Source organism: Melospiza georgiana, chromosome 7, assembly GCF_028018845.1.
Source record: "Melospiza georgiana isolate bMelGeo1 chromosome 7, bMelGeo1.pri, whole genome shotgun sequence".
Lineage (NCBI taxonomy): Eukaryota > Metazoa > Chordata > Aves > Passeriformes > Passerellidae > Melospiza > Melospiza georgiana.
In genome coordinates this window covers 11,173,428-11,195,124 of record NC_080436.1, presented here as the reverse complement: position 1 = coordinate 11,195,124, position 21,697 = coordinate 11,173,428, and the positions used below count along the sequence as shown (strand labels likewise).

At 38.8% G+C, this 21,697-nt stretch overlaps 1 protein-coding gene across 2 annotated transcripts in view; it reads right to left on the bottom strand.

The window, feature by feature from the left end:
* Nucleotides 1–237: 237 nt before the first annotated feature.
* MYO1B (myosin IB) overlaps nt 238–21,697 on the bottom strand; it is a 106,219-nt gene continuing 84,759 nt past the window's right edge. Inside the window, exons 20-31 of one of the 2 annotated variants that reach the window (XM_058027582.1) lie at nt 21,427–21,576; nt 19,298–19,366; nt 17,647–17,733; nt 17,249–17,335; nt 14,506–14,592; nt 11,163–11,237; nt 10,632–10,766; nt 9,691–9,797; nt 7,107–7,239; nt 5,452–5,604; nt 4,431–4,558; nt 238–1,879 (exon numbers count right to left, since the gene is read on the bottom strand). In XM_058027582.1, the coding sequence (XP_057883565.1) occupies nt 1,756–1,879; nt 4,431–4,558; nt 5,452–5,604; nt 7,107–7,239; nt 9,691–9,797; nt 10,632–10,766; nt 11,163–11,237; nt 14,506–14,592; nt 17,249–17,335; nt 17,647–17,733; nt 19,298–19,366; nt 21,427–21,576 (1,335 nt within the window). In that variant the 3' untranslated portion in view covers nt 238–1,755. The remainder of the gene's footprint in view (nt 1,880–4,430; nt 4,559–5,451; nt 5,605–7,106; nt 7,240–9,690; nt 9,798–10,631; nt 10,767–11,162; nt 11,238–14,505; nt 14,593–17,248; nt 17,336–17,646; nt 17,734–19,297; nt 19,367–21,426; nt 21,577–21,697) is intronic. The other variant, XM_058027583.1, reaches the window with a different exon arrangement.

Genomic DNA, 21,697 nt, shown 5'->3' with positions numbered 1-21,697 from the left:
GAAGCATCCTGTTAAAACAACTGCTTTGTACCCAAATCATAGGAAAACCATTTAATCCCAAAGCAGAGGGTGGTGTAACCCAAACAGTTGTATTTTTCAGACTAATAACCATTAGCACTTGAACACCTATTGCAGTAAACACTGTTTTAACCTTGAACTATCCAGAGGAGCCTTCGTCACATCACCACCATGAGTGCTACATCACATCCCCACCGGGAGAGGAAGGAGACTCTGAACTTTTCTTTCTCTTTCTTTTATTTATGCTTGGACTTCCAGCACTGCACATCAGATAGCCAGGGTCTTAATCTGTCCTATATCAGACTGCAAAAATACAAGGCGCTTTCTCCACAAATCACAGAGTCACATCCCACAAACCCTTCACGTGAGCAGTTCCTTCCCTCTGGAAAAGCATCTCTCCTCTCAAGGATTTCAGCTAATGCTTCTGGCTTATAAAAGATTAAGTGCAATCAGTTACACTGAAGGTTTATAATGCGGCCCTTGATTGTATTTTCTGTGCACGCATTTACATCAGGCACACGAGTTATATAAAATAGTTTGGAGTACAAAAATATGGTTATAACATAGGAGTACCAAACAGCACAGAATTAGAACAGTTTTATTACCATAATACCAATTTATATACAGACCCCCAAATTAAGGATTTTTTTTTCTTTTTTTTTAATTCTAAGTATTCTTCCCAAATTGACAACTGTAGTGTACACTCTATAAACTGCAAATTAACAACACAGATCTATTTTAACCCCTACATTGTCTATGCAGTCTGCACCAATCCGCTCTCTTCCACACAAAAGTGTATTATAAATAATCTCACAAAATGTCACGTATGTTTTATTGCACATTGTACATGCCAATATTTAAAAGAAAGGCTCAAACCTTTCACTTGATAACTAACTGTTTAAATAACTAGCATTTACTTGTGTTATGAATACTATTGCATTCTTCAGGCTCTAATCCTAACTCATAATTTAAAAGGAGAATAGCAGAACAGAAAATATGCCTTGAACTTTATAGCTTTTGTGAAAAAAAGAAAAAGCTTCTTTAATTCTGCTGATCTCTACTTTATAAAGTCATTAAAAACATCTGACCTAATTAAAAATGCTGTTTCAAAATCTCTGCATGTTTAACTATAAAATTATGCATGTAGCTGCTTGTGCAATCATCTATTCCTTCTATTTTGCAGAATTAGATGTCTCTGTGCTGCACTGACCGGAAGGTTGAGTTACACAGGTCCTAGTGTGAGCTGCAGGAGTTGTTTTATCAGCCTCTGCTCTGCTGGTCTGCACAGGGGCAGGACATGAGGAGCCTGACAGACACCTGGACAGCTTGGGATAAAAGGACACTGGGCACAAATGGCCACCCAGCATCAAGGCCATGTATAATTCCTGTTAAACAGATCTCTAGACTAAGGAATACGAGTAAGTTACCATTAATATGTGGGTTTATGATATGCTGCACTAAAATATGGCTGCTAAACAAAGAGAATGATTGGTTGTATGACAGATATGTGCCAGCTGGTAAAAATGCCTCACCGGATAAAAATCTGCGTTTTGAGGGTTAAAACTCTGGCATGAACAAAAAGATTTCAAAGTCGATCAATCCAATGTTTTGCCAAGGGTTTCTAAAGCTATTAGCCATCAACAGCTCCAGAAAAGGATAAAAATAGCAAAACCAAACCACTAAAATTGCACTATTACAAAGAAACAAGTCCATGAAAGGGAGAGTCACCAGCTGCAGTTAAGGGACAGCCACTTCGAGAAGCCGATTGTTTTTTCGCTTGCATGTTGGGATGTTGCCATTCTTCTGGCTGCCTTGTATGAACTTCACACACACTTTGTCTTGTTTGAACTGGACCAGGAACCTAAGAGAGGGAATGGTAAAAACTTCAGTTAAGTGTGGAGAGAAAAAAAAAAAAAAAGAAACACAAGGAGCGGAAGCCTTTTCCTGTTGGTTCTAAGCATCACTCCAAAAGATATCATTTTCAGCTCTGTATTAATAATAAAGAGTTGGGGGATAGATAAAAAAGCCATAGGTTATGGTATGGCTAGAATTTCCTTCAGGTTGTATCTCTTAATGATTGCTATTGGCCTATAACTGTGGACACTTTACAAGTTAGTTTGCTATTCCTTTAAAAAAAAAAGCAGTTTGAAACAGAATTTCTCTTGTACCAGAAATGCAGCAAAGACAATTTCCAACTACTTCACTGTTGGCCAAAGGGACTTCTCTGTTTTCATGGAAGCTCAACACTTCTGCAGCAACATTGGGAGTTCTCTTCTTCTTGATTTATGCTTAATTTATTACATCTGGTATTTCAGCAGCTCTCGTATGTCTAATCCTTAGTCAGCCTTTATAGCCCCCTGCTCGGCAACTGGGAAAAGTCACTTCCTGCCCAGCAATCTCCAAATTTAGACATTTTCTACAGTTCAGGGCAAATTAATCTGGATTTGACTCTTCACTTTTTACTGGAAGGGAAATTTCCCTGAATGTGGAGAATTGTTTTTAAAAAAAAAACACCACCACAAAAACCCAACGTGCTCCTGCGGAGCCTCAAACCCCTCACGGATCTGGATAGTGAGATTAAAAGCAATAAGCAAGGCAGTGCTGCCTCTTGGCTCACATGCAGTGCTTGCTGACCTAAAAAGTCCTTTGTAATACAGCCGATTTTCCCTTTTAGCATCCTTAAAAAGTCCTCCAGCAGAGGCCAAAAACTTCAAAGAATTTGCTCTGCAGCCGGAAACCACAAATCAAGCTGACGGCAGAGCTCAGGGGAGGAAGTGGCCTCTGCTGAGCCGAGCTGCCCTTTGGTCCTGCTTTCCTGCTGCACAGCCCAGGCACTCAGAGCTTGCTCAGCACTGCATTTCTGGGGTGCAGCACTAAGAGCTGCACCCCAAAAATGTGTGCAGCTCCTACAGCTATTGTCTCGTCAGCAATGCTGCAATTTCCTACAGTCACTGTTCCGACATTATGCCTGTGAATGGTGTGTCTCCTCCTCAACAGAGCCCTGCATCAACAGCACTCTTACATCAGCTCTCTTCCCAAAAAGCAGAGTAGTCAAAATAAGGCCACATTTTCTCCTCAATCCCTAGTTGTGCTTGTGTCTAAACTCTAGCAGGGAGAAGATTCCTACTTCATCATCAGCACAGATGGGACTGCAAACAGCTTAAAATTATTTAGTCTGGATAAACTCAATAGCAGTATACACACATGAGTGTTTTTAATCTGCAAGAGAAGAAACAAAAACCACATCCCAAGAAGCAAGACTCCCTGAAAGCAGGCTGTTTTCCAGACCTAAGGCAAGCAGGCTGTCCAGACTAGTGCAATGCATGCTTAAACTTAGCTTTAGTAGTTTATGCCTTTGTAGCCCCCCTTAAACTAGAAACTTACTGGGGATAGCCACACTCTTTTAGAGACTAAAAAACACATACTCTTGAGGAAATTAAATGACATCTGGTAACAGAACAAAGGAAAATGGCAGATTTTATTTTCAAGGAAAGAGCAAAATTAGCCTTTTAATAAATCCTCAAATCTGAACGGATACAAACTGTACCCATTATCATTACTCTAGAACACACACAGCATGGTGTAGCCAGATAAAATGGTTCAGTTTTTGCCTACAGGAAATTTACTTCACCATTGTTAAAGGGCTCCAATTTTTCTTCTTTATTCAAAGTGAATAAATCCACCTAATCAACATTACTGAAAAGAGGGGCCACTTCACAGAACAAAAGTGGCACATGGCAATGGTGGACTAAGTGGGAGACTCTTACTCAGCAAACTTTAGGAGCTCACAAAAAATGCCATTATTCCATAGCTAAAAAACACTGCAAGGGCAGTCCTTATTTAGGACCAAAATCTGAAACTGTCTCAATCAGAAATAAATATTATTTTGAGATGCAGACTTTTCATTAAACAAAGCTTTTTTACAACCAAAACCCTCCAACAATAGGTTGTTACAAATTCACAAGAGAGACAGAGCTTCATAAACCTACACTGGATTGGGGACAGGCTTTGTATTCTTTCTGGGTTGTTTTCAGAAGAACTTGGCACCTAGTGTCCACTCTCATCTATAAATATCTCACAGTAATCTGTGAACTTTTTAGTCATATGCAAAATTGTTCTCTCAAATGTAGTAACTCTTGATTATTTCTACAGCAGCAATTGTGCTTCACAGCCCTGTTTGAAACTACTTTAACAAAAGCCCATTTTCTGTAATGACTTTCAGGGACGTAAAAGCCAAAATGAATACTATAAAAGAGCACGCACTGAAAACTGGATCCTTCTTTACAAGTATTCTGTCAGGAGAAAAGAAGTATTAGCTACACAACAGTGTTTTGTTATTCTGACACCAGATACTTGACTTTTTAGCATGCTGCACTGAAGCAAATGTACTCTTAAGCAAACAAGAAACATACTCATCAGATATCTCAATGTTGAGCTTCTGTTTGGTTTGGCTGAGGGTAGTGCGGTAAAGTTTAGTGGCCATTTCAATAAGGTGATCGCTGCTGAGCAGGAAATCTCCTTTGCTGGCAGCTTCTGAACCCTGAAACAGGAAGGAAAACAGTTAGGACTACCAAAACCTTGAGTGTGGTTCAATGGCAGCCAAGCAGGAGGGTTGACAAGGAGTCTTCTCTTCCCAGTTTAAGGAAACATCAATCTTTTTTTCTTGCAAATTAAATAGGGATTGCAGTGCAGCGTATAGGATCAAAATACCATTTGCACCCAAATAATCTACAAATCAGGTGAGAAAAGTGAAAAAAAAAATCCCTTCTGGCCCTAAAGGAGGGTCATCTTCATTTTCCTACAAAAGTGTAGTGTTTCTGTATCCCTTGTCTGGATACATCACAGCAAGCTTCCAATACTTGTGGAAAGGAACAAAAGCAAATTACCAACACCAGGATTAGGATGATGGCAGTGAGTATGAAAAGACACTGTATATAACAGTCTTCAAATTCATTTAGGCTAGAATACAGATGCCAGCTTAATGATTTTAGCAGAGCAATGGTTACAGTGCAGTGAGGCAAATATAGCACTGAGCTAAGCTCTTTAGAACTGAGTAACAAATTAACTGTGTCTCAATGTAGACTTCTTGGCATCCCATAAAGAAGAGAGAAATATTCTACCAGTATATGTAAGGAAAGCACTGGCACAAGGCACCTGAACCATATTACAAGTGGAAAACTCTGATCCTGAAGAGACTGCAGTGAAACAAGAAGTCTGATTTTCACAGTTAAATGATCGTTCTTAATGTAATAAACTGTTCTCATTTGGCTTCAGTAGCTTTAAATCAAAGGTTTTTTCAGCTATGGCAAAGTTCAATAAATTTCTAAGCCTACAAGCTAAACCCCTCTGGTTTAATGCTACAAGATAATTAACAAACAGGTTTCACATCACTGCACACCAAACATATTATTTAGTGATGGAGTGGTAACCAACCTCCTTGAGGTGCACTGCAAAGAATCCATCATTTTGCGAGCTCATGGACACTTTGGTAACATCTCCCAGTGGAACCTCTGACTTGATAGTCCCAGATTTTTGATCCGCGAGCAGAACGTTGTTTTTGGTTAATAAGAAAATCCTGGATGCAGCCTGTGAAAATGCAAAAATGCAGATCATTGTCCACGTGAGGAAGAGATGGTTTTCACTGAGCACCTACTAAGACTCCAAGGAGTTCACAGAGTTAAAAAGCTTGGCCTACATTAGCAAATGTGAACATTTGATGTTCAGTAAAAGCTGCACATCAGTTAAAATCAGCTCAGATTTATTTATGTGTCTAATTATAGACTGAGAAGCTTAGCTCATTTTGGCACATATGCTTAGGTATAAACAGTTCCTTTAATTACTGGCTTACAGCTGTAAAATTCTGAAAGTCAAACTCTGAAACTATGCAAATCAGGATAACCTCATTTCTCATGCTCTTTAAATCTCCAGGAAAATCATCACACACTAAGTCTCTACATTGAGCATTATTCACCAAACGATGATGCAGAGCAACACAAATCGCCTAAGTACTTTTCAGAGTTATGTTCTCCTCCCTTTATCTCTTGGAATTACCCTTTAGGAGGATAAGCATTCCTATTTTAAAAAGACAAATATTTTTAAAGCATAAAATGCGTGTTCTTAAATTTGTCTTAGAAAATAGTAAGAAAGAGAAATGAGAACTTAATCCACATACACATTTTTCTCCTGTAAACTTTAAAAGAATAAAATCTTTATTAAAATTAAGAAGGAGCTGCCTTAAGCACATAGAACCATAGCTCATTTTTTTCTTTTTAATCTTGAGAGCTGTAGCCTATGAAAATACAGGAAAGATATTGTCTTCATTTAATTAGTTTCTTCTAAACCAGAAAATTAACTTGGCATCAACAATGGGCAACCTAATTTCACTCCTGGAAATGCACAAATGACATCTACATCTGAGAAGTTGACATCTACTGCTTCTAATATTCAGACAGATACGGTGAAAGCAATTACGTTTACTAAAGCAGAATAATACTTCCTGTTTTAATAAGTATAATTTAAATGCAAAATGTGTTCTATGTTGGCAGAATAAAAAGGTACCCCCCATATTTAACAGCTTTATTCAAATGATACAAGAAACTTGCCTCCCTTCCAAAGAGCTTTGGAAGACAGGTAAAGCTAGCAGAGTATGCCACTCATAATTTTAAAAGATAATAAAATTTGATAATCAGAGCTTGACTAACAGCGTGGACTTTGAAAAATTCAGTTTTCTAAACACTTGAGTAAGATACTCTCCAAATGTTTATTTTCTTTAATTGGCAAATAGAAGATCTTAGCCGAGTACAGAGATTACATTTAGTTGTGACACAATACAGTCTGGTACCAGCTGATGAGATACCTTTTTTGTTTGGAAAAGTCACCGGAAACCACAAAACAAGATTTTAGTAATCATTATGTAAATTGAAAAGAGGTGTTTAAAATCACCAAGTTACATAAAACCAACATTTCCAGTCTTGCCCTTAAAAATATGCATTATTTAAAAAATCCTCAGACTATTATGAGTCTCGCTTTCAATGTATTTGTGCCAAAAATGATCTACCCTTCTGGATAAATCAAATGCGTGTGATTACCTTCCCATTGGCTCTATTGATCTTATTGACAACTTCTGCAATAATGATCTTTTCATCCACAGCATCTTTGAGCTTTTTGTACTTGGGGTTCTCGCTGATCTCCAGGTAAGCCCCTTGGAACGGCTGCCCCACACTGCAAAGGGAACACGAGTTAAACTCAAACCCCAGGCAAGAAGCAAACCTGACACCAGCACAGGCCTCGTGAGGAGATGCACCAAATATCATTTTCAGTGATGGTGAATGAAGGGAAAGTTATCACCAAAATGGGCCCCAATTGCTTTGGATATCAGACACGTGAACATCCTTACATGGGCAGTCAACTGTAATTTGAAATCACCCAGTGAGAGCCTCTGTGAAAGCAGAAAATAAAACCCCAATAGGAGTGAGACACTATTGATGCTGACAGGCAGGCCTTCAGTGACAGACATGAACTTGCCTTCAAGATCTGCTGCGTTTGTGAAACATGCAGCAGCTCCTTGCTGATCTGCTGCTCTTGCAAACTCCCCCATCTTTACACACCTCAGGGTGTTAAAATAAGGGCTTCACTACAGACCAAGAACTGATTAATTGTCACTGCTTGCTTTGTTTGCAAATCACTTTAAAAATGGTGATTTAACTTCAGTCAAAGCATTAATGCAAAGCTTTGCCGAGACTGGAGCCCAGGAGAAACCAGTGCATTATGTGGAACACCACTGCCTTTGCCATTGAATCTCTGGCACACAGAGAGATGGGAAAGAGGAGGAAGGATACTGGAATTTTAGTACCCACAAGTCCCTCTTTCTCCTTAAATAATTATACTGCAGACAGAAAATTAGCCGCATCCTATGAAGCATTATCATACTAATTAATCAGAAACTTTATACAGTAATTTTCTCTACCCTTAGGCCGATTTAAAAAAAAAACAAAACACAACATAACAACAGTAGGAGCTAATCAGCTCTGAATATCAGACAAAAAGAGATGGAAATGTTTCTAAATGAATGCAGGGCAGGGAAAGCATTCCAGCTTTCCACCACGTTGGAGCTTTGGGGTTTTTTGGTTTTTATTAATTAGCAGTATGAAACCATAGTCAGCAAAACAGTAGATTTCATGTGGACTTCATCCCTGACCAAATGATGACAAGTCATAGCTAAAACTAAAATGAATCAACAGTTCCCTTATCACATATACCACTTAAAAATGTCTCGGATAAAAATGACTCTCATATATATACATATAAAAATATATATATGGATATAAATTTTTAAAAAATATCTGTGTATGCATTTTGCTGTAGGTTATTTCATTGTTCAGCCTTGGTGTAAAAAGTACCAAACCATGGGCTTAAATAGAATTCCTTCCTTTCCAAGGAGCTCTATGCTGAGCAGATGCATACTGACTAAAACCTAAGAAAACCTGCTTGCTCATAGGAAAGTCCAAAGGCCCCATCTTTCTCTTTTCCCTGCAGCATAAAAAGACATCCCAAAGCAAATAAGGAATAAACCACAAGCTAGCATATATAGCCATTAAATAAGTGATCTACTGAAGGGGAAAAAAAGAGAAATATACGCTGAGCCCATTACAGGAAAACAGGAAATGTCTCAATAAAAAAATGACACAAAACCAAGGAAACACACAAACAACAAGCAGAGCTTGTCCATGCATGGAACTGTTCCCATAAACTCTTGCAGATTCCTGTTCCTCCCTCTGCTGAACCTTGCTTCTCATTCTATTTGTTCCTGCTCAGCTCAAACTACAGCTTCTAAGAGAAAACTCCCTCGAGATGGAGAAGATGGTTGTTTTCAAGAAAAAACACAATTTATAAACTTGTATTCACTCAAAAAGTATAAACCAACTTATATAAAGGACATCATATCTCTCTTTGCTAGTTTTACTGCATAGCAAAAGAAGTGTATTCCTTAAATAAAATTAGATACTACTGCACTTTTTTGAATAATGCTGGCTCTGTAGATAGGAATGACAAGAATCTGTCAGTTTTAAAGAACTCAATAATCTGAGAATCCAAAATACTTATTTGCAGAGATTTCACATTATTAAAAGAAAAAAAACAACGAAGAAAACATATTTTAAAATGGAAACAGAAATTTCTTTTAAGTATCTTTGCAAAAAGATATGCACCAGTGTATCTAACTATTAAATTACTTTAAGTTTGAACACAGGAGAGCTCCCCAGCACAGCTCACCTGGGAGTGAGTGACATTGTCACCTAGAGCCTTCCAGCTCACTCTACCTTTATTATTGCAGAAAACAGCCTGAAGGGAATGAGGGGAAAGGGTGAAAGTTGTTCCCACCTGCAAGTTCCCCAAACTTGTAAGGCACAAGTGGGTCAAGGAGGGTTAGAACAACAAACCACCATGGATTTTGGGCAGAGGTTCTTGCTATCACAGGACTGGTGGCTGTAACAACATCTAAGCTTGCTTCTAACTGAGATCAGTTTTCAGGATGGTAAAGGCAAATGATGGAGGGAAGTTGTCAAGCAAGGAAAATGCACTTTCCTGCTCAAGATGAAATCTTGCTTAGTTTCCCAAATCTGTTTAAGGATATTGAATTTCTTGTACACTAAAAGCAGCAGAATCAGTCATTACCTGGCTGGATATAAAGCCTTCTTGTCCTTGAAAAGTTCACTTGCTTCCAGTTTTTCTTCATATATAAGCTTTTGCTGATCTGTGAACTGATCTCTGTACTTTTTACACTACAAAACAGGATATATTAAACAAACCATAAAATTATCTTTCCCAATCTCACAGCACCACAGACTAATGTTTGCTCATTGCTCAAGATGCACATTCTTTGTATGCTTCTGAAGTGATTCAGCTCCATCCTACGTGCCACTGATAACAAGCAGGGGAGGTGTTTATCTCCTCACCCATTCTAGATACTTTTGAATTACATCAGAAACAATATATAAAACATCTCCTGTAAGTATGAACATGAGCCTAATCTATGAGACCCATTCATTGGAAGAGTGTGCTAAAAATGTTCACAAAAATATGCATACAGTTCCACAATTTTGGAAGTTTATGTAGGCAGAGGAAGAAAAAGACACAGCTGACAGGGTGAGTTTTGCAGGCTCAGAAAGAAAAACTGTTCCTTGACAATTCACAGAAAACACAGCCCACAAGATCAGTAAAACATCCCATCAGCACTCGTACAGATTCTCGCCGTTCTCTCCGTCCAAGGATCCAAAACAAATTTCAGCTAACCACAGCTCATAAGTAAAAAATTCCACCCAGCACTTCCAACGTTGGTCTAAGTCCTGGCCATGGACACAAGTATTACAAGCTATTAATTAACAGGCTGATGGCAGGAAGCAAACTTCTCTGCCTAGCCCCAGAAAGGAGCAGCCAGGATAGTTATATCCCTTACAGGCCAAGGCAATGATCAAAAAACCTACTCCTTCCAAAGAAATAAAATTATCCTGGCTGGAATCGAAGGAAACACATCCTAAAAATAGACCCTTTGTGAACAATACTGTTGAAAATCATGGGAAGAAGTTCTGCACAGACTGGACCAGAATGTGTCCTACCCTCCACAAATGGAAAATCCTCTTTAGCTCCTTGTGAGTTGATTCCAAGAAAAGGTAAGGCCTCGCTGGCCAGTTTTTATCTATTGGTGATAAAGAAGGCATCTTATTCTTCATTTCCAAGAAGTATTTTTGCATCTGTGATAAAATTGAAACAAGATGTTTTATTGACGTTAGAATATCAGAGTTATTGAAGTTTGCAAGGAAAAGCAGATGCTCTGTGATTAAAAAGCACAGTTACCAAACTGCAACTCTCAGCTCTCATAAACCACAATATGGATTTTTAAAGGCAGGTATATTGAGAAATGCACATTTAGGTATCACAGAAGAGTGGCAAATACTTAGTACCATTCTTATATCTCCAAACATTATCACTATCCTTTCTCTACAATACCAGAATATTAATTTGTCACTTTTCCATGTGCTTGGACATTTTTTTACAAAGACTATCATAACACAACAGCTACATTTGATAGAAAATAAAAACTTAAAACACAGGAAATGTACATGTACTTTTTACAGATATATACATACAATTCTCTGAAGGGTAAATTCATAAATTTTTCTTCCAGCATTGGCTCTGAAGAATTTCCTGTATTCTCTACGGACCTGGAAAGTTAAACCAACCCTCAAAATGAATATAAAGAATGCATTTGTTTGCACAGGTACTTTTTTAACAAGCTCTATGGTAGAAAACATTAAAACAAGCACACATACATGCAAAGGGTTCCCTGAAATGGGAACATCACCTGCTTACACTTAAATTATGTGAAGCAGACCATGGGCCACGATGTCTGAAAGATACCTCGGCTGACCTGAGTGCAATTATTTGCAAACTTATCAAGGAATTTGAAATGCTTCCTCCAAAAAGGCAAATTATTCAAATATTGTCAAATTCACAGCACGAATCCATTTTCAACAGGCTTTTGCATAAAGCTGGACTGGAAAAAGTGAGGCATCACCAGTGATGATACCATTTTCTTGTGCCTGAAGTGACACTTATTTGATGTTAATTACAGAGTTAACTGGCGAATTTTTCAGATTTTTCTCCTTTAAAATTCTTAATATATATATATATATATATATATATATATATATAGTTGCTCTATATATTAATATAGAGCAACAATATAATATGCTCTATATATTAATATATATATATATAGTTGCTCTATATATTAATATAGAGCAACAATATAATATGCTCTATATATTAATATATATATATATATATATTATTTCTGTACATATATAAAGAGCTTGCTATAGTAAAAAGGGTTTTTTTTTGCAGAGCAGACTTGTGCATGAGAAAATTCTTTTCACACAAGTAGTCTTCATTCCAAAAGAAAAATAAGATTTTGGTGCTTGGTAAGAGCAGAGAATCAACACAAAGGTTGCTTAATGTCAGCAAGCTTGATATTTGCTGCCAAAATTTATTTGAAAACCAATAAAATTAAAAAAAACCCAAAAAAAGTAATCATCATAACAATTTTTGCAGGTGATATTAATTTGTAATACATACTTGGAAGTGCAAATTTTAGAGTACTTGTTTTGCCTTTTGTATTTTATCAGTGCTAATTAGCATAGACCAAAACTCAGAAAAGGCAGTCAGGGAGAGCCCAACCGGTTTGCAGTTTTATGTGACACCCAGGCTCACCTCAAGTCAGCTGAAACATCCCTCAAATTTCTTTGCAAACTCTGGCACAGTCTGCAACACACCTGTTATGGGTTTTGGGCAAAACCCAGGGAAAACATCGTGGCTTTGCATAATTTACCCCAGAGCAAAATTTAGTGGTTTTAGCTAACTCACTAAGTGTTGCTGGCTTCTCTGTAACCAGAATATAAAGGAAAACCCATAGCATAAAATCCCCTTCAATTTACAGAAAAAAAAAATTACCCCTTTCTGCCTCACAGAAATTCATGCATTTTAAGATAAACCAGCATTTGGAAAGCAAGAATCTGTCACCATTTGTGGACAAATACACCCACGGGTAAACAGATTTTGCTTAATTACACATTAAGATGCACCAACAAAACCGGCAGCATTCAGCTATCACCATTCCATGCAAATTCCATTCAGTGCATATTTTTTTTCCTCAACACTTTATGAGAAAAAAAATATCAGAGTTCTTATTCACTCTTTTTCTGCAAGGCTTAGTGCTCTATAATTAGAGTACATCCTTTATTAATTATTCAGGGATGGTAATTAACACACTCAAAGCCACTCCAACCACAATCATCCCAAATCTCACCATAGATTCTCCTTAATGATCTTGCTTTATATTATTCTTTGCGAGCTGCAAGGTGTGCAAATTAATTTGGAAGAAAGGGACTAATAGACACCCACGCATACTATTGGTGCTGCAGGGAGGCTGCAAAGCAAGCACTGAGAAATGCAAGCTGCTCCAGAAAAGCCTAAATCTGGAAAGTACCACAAATGCTATTAAAATCTACTTGGCATACAATTAAAAAAAAACCAAAAACCCTCACAAGTTTGGTTTTATCAACTTTAATTCTTCAGCCTCACATGTCATGGGTGAAAACACTTTGCCTTCAAACTACTTGTGGTAACAGTGATATATTGGAATGACAGACTACAGTCTTATTCAGAAAAATCCGTGTATTTCAGGTGAGATGGAAATTGGAAATGTAGCTTACACTATTTAACAAACTCACTGAAAACCAGAGACTGCAGAAATGTATTCCTGCTGTAATGTGCCTTAAAGGTTTTGGAGTAATCAGCTTGCATTTAAATGCTGCTGTTTGATATAAAACAGCCTCTGAGTTCTCAGGAGGGACATATCCTTGTTTTAAAATCATAAAAACAGACCTACTTTGGCAGTAGTACCTAAAGTGTGATTCTGATCTGCAGAATGACTTCTTAAAATGGCTCCTTTGTATTTTCCAGCTCTGGTTTCCATGTATGCATTGCAATGGATTTTTTTTTTTTTTTTTCATTTATAAATGAACATGTATTATATATAATTATATGTTTTCTAACTATTTTTCCCATTTCATCACTGTCAGGGTAAGTACAAGAATATGAGACCTGAACTCTGCATTGTCGAGTGAATTGTTCCTTTCATACCCCTCCAGTCTACAATATCCCTGTTAGCAGAAGTCATTCCCAGCCAAACCAAACAGATTCAGATTTCTGCAGTTCTTCAGGACTGCATCTGTAAAACTGTGTTACGTAAATCATTTGGGCACAGACCTGAAACATCTGAAGATGCCATTTTCATAGTCTATTTACAGAGCAGAACTACATTTTTCCAGATTACAGATGTGTTTTCTTTTGCCAACCAGTCCTTGAAAGCAAGGGACGGAAAACAAAACACTTTTGTGCATCTCAATTTTTCTAGGAATCCATGGCTGTCACAAGCCACAGGTAATGCAATTCCAGGCCCCAAAAAGGCTGCTGGAGGCAACAGGACATGACCACTGGCTTTACACCCTGCCCTCCTCAACGCTGGGATCAGGGGTCTACTGTGAGCAGCAGTGAGAGTCAGACACTTCCACCCCACTTCCCATTCTAACAAGCAGAGGTCACAACAAGAAAATACATCCTTGTAATCTTTCCAGATAGGACCTTTGCCAAGGTAGGTCAGTTTTTAAAGTCAACAACTGTAATAGAGTCCCTTTTATCTGACTTTTGTCTTCCTGTGACTGCTGACAAAAATCCCCCAATGCCTCAATGTTGCTGCGAGGCAATTTCATTTACGACACTTTCAGCCAAGTCCATGACAAAGTTAAACAATGTGTAAAAAAAACCATCCCTCCTAGTGAGCCCACACAACTGCTCGTTTATTAATTGTTAGTAAGGTGTGCCACGCTCCACTGAGTTGACGTTGACAGAGGGGAGTGTTGGAGAAAGTACCTTCAGTCCAAGCCAGTAAGCCCAAATGACTGCCACAGCATGCTTACGCCTAGCCTCCTCCTTCAAGCGCTTCAGCTCCCTCCGAGCCTAAAAGGTTCAGAGAGTGAACAAGAGACACAGCCCGGAGCAGACAGCGCCAACGCCGCTCCCACACCCGGCAGGGAAGGGATGGATGGAGGAGCAGAGCTCGGCCTCGGGCGCCCAACGCGCCACGGGAGCCGCGCGGAGCCACGGAGAGGCTCCGAAAGCCTCCGCTGCTGCTGGCGCGGCATGCACAGGTGGGAATTTGTTATTCAGCCCTGTTATTCACTGTCAGCCCTTCCAGCCTCTGCTCTTCTGTGCACACCTCCCATGAGTTGATTCTGATGGGAGGGCTTGGCCTGCAGTTTCACGATCAAAGTGATGCACGTGAAAATCAAGATTTACTAAAATATCACTATCTAGTCACTTCTTCCACTGGCAAGTGCCTGGGCAGGACAGAATCAGCTCTGAAACTATGTGTCATGGTGACTTTCCAGCATTGTAATAAGGGCTTTTATCCTGCAGGTTATTTTTTATTTTGATCTTTATGTATTAAAAAAAAAATAAATCATCTCCAGCCATGTTAAAATCTCCATGTTAAAATGTCTGTCTGTGGAATTAGGGGTAAAGCCATCAAACCTAGTGCATTCCTCATGTACAAAGAGATAGGCACCTTCCTACCTTTCACCAATCATTCCATTTTAGGAAAGCAATTTGAGGCATGTGTGGGCAACTTAACAGAATGTCGCATTTTAGGAGACACCGGCACCTTTTTTGTTCAGTTATCTGATGAGAACACTCGAGGAAGAGTTCCAGTATTACAGGCTCAGTCAGAGCAGCTCTAGCCCTGTACCTGCACTTGTCAAGCTGTAAGCTATCAGACCTGTGCAGCAGCAGTTCCAGCCTGTGCCAGTAATGCTCTTCTGGTGCAGCTGGAAAGGTTAATGTGCAGTAGATGTAGACTCAGAGATTATGTTTTCACTCATCTGCTTGGCAGAAAAGCTCCTACTGCACAGCAGTGTAAAAGCAAGAGCTATGCAAAGCTAAGTATTTGTCTACCTTGTGAAAAGGAAGGAAACTGAGTACTCGAGGCTCACTCTTGTTTCATTTTTGTTTGTTTGTGGGGGTTTTTTGGGTAAAGCAAGAAACTTCTGATGATAACTTTAAAAATTTTTGTTCTAAATATTCCCCCAGTTAAAGATAAAAGATCACATCAATAACAAGTTGTCTTTCTTATCAGAGACTGTAATTATTCTTCTAATCTTAATTCAATTTAGATTATTATCTTTATATTCATATATATTATTATATTTAGATTATTTATAGTTAAGGAAAAAGGAGAAAATTATTCACTAAATTCCTGTGAGCCAGTTGATAAAAATAACTATTAAAGTATGTTAAAAATTATCCAAATCTACTAAACATTTAAATAAGGAATTTTAACGTGGTTAACAGTATTGCATCCACTAGAGGTATCTTTTAATTCAAAGGACTATCTTAAAACTATGAAAACAAATATCTCTTCTGCAGTACTGAGCAATATTTTGGTGAAAGGAACTCTGGTTAAAAACAAAATAAATTCTCTATGTATTCTGTTTAATCAAATGTAGAGGAAACTGTGTTTCTGTGAAATTATACCATTTCCTAAATATCAAGCTAGAGCTGAAAAGTTCCAAAGACTCCCTAGTATTAAGAAAGTTCTCTACATGTTTGTTTGGATTCCCAGGGCTGCCATTTTGCTGGAAATCTAATAGATTTATACCAAAATAGCAAAGGTCAAACACAGCATTATACTCCAGATGTAATTTGAGCACATTTCTCCATCCAGTTGGCAAGGTGTTCTAACAACACACCCAAAACCATAAATAACAACTGAAAAATGTTTGAAATCTAATGCATTTATGGTTTTCAACTAAATTAGGAATTTATTAATTGAAACCAATATATTTTTGACCTCTCGTGAACAGCATTTCAAATGTTCACATAACCCGCAGCTACAGGCTGGGGATTAGCAAGAATCTTTCAGTGGGACTTTGCTTCTGAAAACAAACAGCTGATGCTGAAATTCCTGGGATTTTTCTAGAGCTGTAAGTTTAGAATTGCAAACTAACATCATTTTCTGCTAAAAGATCAGCTCATAAAATTTTGCTTTACTTGTGGTCATTGAATTTTTTTTTACTGGTGCAAATCACAGCCGGAGAATCAATTAAACCAATCATAATTAGAATTTAATGAAACTTAATAATGTTGAACTTGTAGATGAAGACTGCCCAGGGTACAGATTATAATAAGTGGTGAAAATCTCAACTGGATCACTAAGTGTCACTGAAAGCACTTGTTGGGGGCATGGGGAGGAACACAGCAAAAAACCCCAACCTTCTCTCCCCCACAAACCACACTTTGCATATTGACATGTAGTTAAATGCATTTCCTAATTTCAGATTACTGCAGTCCAGTCATTTTTAATCTAGTCTAATGGCTTGTTAGTGCAAACCTGTACCTGGTTGCCATGCAAAGTATTTCCTACTCTACAAAAAACTGGCATACACAATGCTATCAGATTGATTAGGTGTGGCATGAATGGAGATGGAAGGAATCGATGATCATGCTCTATTATTTAAGAGTGAATTGTATTAGTCATTAATTCTCACTATGAAATAGTGATGAAATGCTGATGTTGCTGAGCAATGAAGGGGGGACATGTGATATGTGCATGAAGTACCTTATATCCAAGCCAGAAAGCCCAAATAACAGCAATAGCATGTTTATTTCTAGCCTCGTCTTTCAGTCGTCTCAGTTCCCTTCGTGCCTGTGATGCATTTGGAAAGGGGATATAGAAAAGCTTAGGAAAGAAAAGGTTACTGCAAGTTCCCATTGGTGCAAGAAAGAAAGCAAGTAACCAGTCACTACAAACAGCAAAAATTAAAGCGCGTCCCAGCTTCCCAGACTGCACCAGCTATGACATGTTAGCAGCAAAGAGAAACAAAAAAAAAAAAAACAGTTTAAGCAGTCAAAGCAGTTTAGGGCACCGACAGTATTCCCAGATCACTATCCTGAGGGATATCCTTCTTCATTCCACGTGGGGACACACAGCTGCAGAGTTTCTTGCCATTTTCTTACCTGGGTACCATGCCAGTAAGCAGCAATTACTGTGGCAGCCTCATTACAACGCTTCAGATGCTTCAGCTCCCGAAGTTGTTTCCGAGCCTGCAAACAATTTAAAATGTTCTTTTTGACTAACTAGCTCTTAATATTTTTGAAGTAGGGCACTGCAACTTGTAAATCTAGGCAAAACCAAACAAACATTGCCTCCAAATCCCCAAGCAAATACATTCATAAATGCTGCCCAGCCTAAAATTTGCTGCTCCAAGGAGGATTCTGTGCTGCGAGGCTGGGAGTGGCAGGTTGGGGGATCTTGGTTCACTGCTCAGTTTTCTCCCAATTTGCTGCATTACCTGGGATATCTATTTGTCTGTTTGCACAATGGCAACAATATTTTTTTCTCCATACAGTAAATGTCTGATCCATTTAGAGTGCAATAAAGAATAAATCCTAAGTAAATTGCCTGGCTTTAGGTCACACTAAAGGCTGCTGTCATACCATGCTTTCATGCACAATGCTCCTGCAAAAGAGCTTGTTCTCCAATGGCAAACAGAAAACCATAACTCGAGATGATGCTTTTAACCCAGTTTTCTTCAAATAATGCTCATGGGAAAAGACAGCACATCAATAGTTACATTGAAAGGATATTTTTAACTCATTGAAACAAAATCATAAGGACAAAGTAAAAATCCAAAAAACAGCAAAATCAAATCACGTTACCTTATTGCTGGCAAACTTTAAAGCCTTCTGGACAGGAGACACTATTTACACCAATAGCTACTAACTGCAGCCCCTTCCTTCCCTGTCTGACAGAAAGGGACTGACTCCAGAACTAAAGGCAGTTCTCTCTTCTCTAACTAGAGGGGAAAGCCACCTTTAGCAGGGTGAAGAAAGGCTACTAAGAAAATAGAGAAGCCCAGGATTACTTTTTTCTGAAGATGGACAGCAGTAGTTGCTTTGAGCATCATGGCTGCTTTCATGTGAGCTGTTAATGTCATTTTTACCTCCTATTAAAGCATCATTCCTCCTTAAATATCTACTAGGATGCATGATTATCCCTTCACAAAACACAAACCTCTCAGGGAAGAAGTTGTGGCAAACTGAGGCAGAGTACAAGCCCACAGCAATAAACTACTTTCTCAACACAAGTACACTTTCACTCCTCCACTAAGCAGACAGATGAGAATTAAAGATTTAACCCAAGTAACAAATTGCCCAGGCAACCCAAACTCTTTATTTAAATCCTGCTTTCAATATGATTCATTCTTTGAGAATCCTATTAAGCATAAAATAACTGCCAACCACAACTTGTTTCTTCCAAGTCAGTCCAGCACTACAGTTCTCCTAAGGCCAGTGGCAGAGCCCCAGAGCATCCTTCTCTGGAGCTGCTGGCCTTCTCAATTCCTTGGCAGAAAATGCCTCAAGGATAACCCAGTGATTTAGTGTGGTCCCCCCTTGCACTGTTTGCAGGGATTTATAGCCCAGGCAGCACATCCAGGTATCCTGAACTCACCTCTTCTGCAGCAAACATGAGTGTTTAACAATGGCACAGCCACAGCTCCAAGGAGAGAAGGTGTGACAGGCAGGAGGCTCAGTGCACTTGGAAAGTGTTTTCTGACCTGCTCCTTACCTCTCCAAACTGAGACAGCTGCAGTAACAGGAAACTCACCTTCCACCCTCTGATGTACGACTGTACTGTGATAGTTGAACTCTTTATCTTCTGGTATTTCTTTTGTTGCTGTGTTGGAAATAAGCATGTGATGTTTAGAACAGAATATTATGTCTGTTAAACACTGCATAATAAACCTTTCATCACTAACATTTGACAATATGCTTGAGGAGACAAGCACTAAATGTAAAAAGTGAACAATTTCTGAGTGAGCAGATCAGAGTGTAGATTCTGTGTTCAACTCGAGGGGAAACAAAGCACATCAACAATGCTGCATGGACAATGTCACTCTGTTTACAGAAACACTAAGTTCATGGTCAGCAGCACAATTGCACATTAAATGCTAACAGTAAGAGCTTTATTTGTCTTTCCCACCACCAGAGTAGCACACAAACTGTCACACATACTCAGGTTTGTAGGCTAAGCTTTTTACCACCTTTTCATAAGACATGTGCTCTTCCTATTACCCACAGTGCCTTTACTATGGCTGATGATAACTTAGGAAGAGGAAAAAACCGAAAACCATGGATTCCCAGCCAAGATGCTGGAGTACTATTTAGGTATGCCAGGTTGAGCAATAAATTTCCTGGATAGCTGAGCATTTTCCTTCTAAAAAGCTCAGTTCTCCAGTAGCCCAGTGTTTAGTATAATTCTAAATTGACAGATTTTGCAGCATGGCTTTTAGACTTGACATTCAGCCCACTCAGTGACAGTGAAAATCTCTGTGAGCAAGCTGAGGGAGTCCCCTCTGGGCCACCCTCATGCCACAGCTGCTCTCTGTCATGCCCTGCAAGGCAACAGACAGACAAGTGCCTGCAATCCTCCAGTCAAGCCTCCAGCACAAGGAGTTACTCAAAAAAGCTTTATTCATTCCAGGGATTTCCCATGAAACCTTCCAAAGCACAGTGCCTACCAGTCATGTTGGGTTAGGAGAATGGTGCCTTCCATCCATGTGAAGAGGCTGAGCATCTCTGTCATCACCAAAAAAACAACTGCTGCCATGTTTCACCAGTGGCCCAATTACAGTTAAGAAATCAGCAGTTCTTGGTCATTTATTTGTTTTTATTTCTTTATATTTAAAGCTGTGCCAGTCCAGCTGCAGTAAGTCCATTTAAAATTCATTAAGATTGTGTGAGATCATAATGAAGCCATATGGGCACAATGCAATTCTGTAATGATGCTGTTGGTAGGAACGGGGCTTTCATTCACACAAAGTCAGAGGGTTTTTAAAATCAAGAAGAATGCTTCAGTAACACTTTTTCCAAATGATCTATACTTCCCTGTAAGTATCCAAGAGAAGTGAACCAAACACTGATGGCTTTCAAAAGGACAAACAGAAGTGCTTGTCAACTGAAAAACTGGGATTTGTCAACTTTGCCACTTGCAGTTTAAGACTTTCTGTGTTTCATCAAGGTTTCTGATATGCTTGTGCTGTTCTCTAGCAACAACAAAATGCAGCTGAGAAGTTAAAGAGTAGCTTTAAAAACAAATAAATCTTTTTTATCAGTCAGTAAGTCAGTATTATTTACTAACTGCCAAGAAAACATGAAAGAGTCGCGTATTAGTGCTGCTCAGTTTGTGGCACAGAACACCCAGTCCACACATAGAACTGAAATTGCTTTGGGATGAACTGTATCAATAATGATAGCAAATTATGAGTTTTAGGAGTTACAATTAAAATAAACCCCTACAGGCAGCATTTTTGAGTCTAAGGCAAGTGTTCCAAATAAGGCAAAACCACAAAAAGGCTTAGGAATGACTGAATTCCACAGAACTGCACATGTATATTACTGAACATTTTTTACACATTAACCATATGTTTTGAGAGTGCTGTAAGTGCTGGGAAGCACAGCATTTTAGCTGAATGAAAAAGACACTTCCCAGTTGAGCCAGAGAATCCTGCTCTCCCAGAGTGAAAGGATTCTGGCGAGCTTTTAAATTTTTTTAAAAACAAGCACAGTGCAAGCAGTTAAACTAAATTTTCTTTTTTCCCGCTATTGGTACATAACTATTAAAATTGAATTCTTTCAACAGCTCCCTGTGCATAATGAGGAAAAATATCCCATGAAGGTTATATGCATTAAACAATGAAGAGAACCCCTCCCCATGTAGTAAGGATGGTATCTTACTGAGTATCTCCTGTACCAGGACGCGATCACGACCTGACATTTCTTCATTAGCAAGAAGTGAGTCCGGCACTTCCAGCCTCTGTAAATCTTCCCAATCAGAGTGGCCAAGTCCTCCAGACGCTGCTTTCTCAGGTCTTCCAGCTTGAAGAGCTGGGTGTGGGGGTTTGCAGGGTTTTGTTTGACATTGGAAGAAAAACAGCAGGAGAGAAGAGACAAGGAAAAAAACCCATAAGCACAGCTCTTGTAAGAGAAATCTCCTCTTTACTCAAGT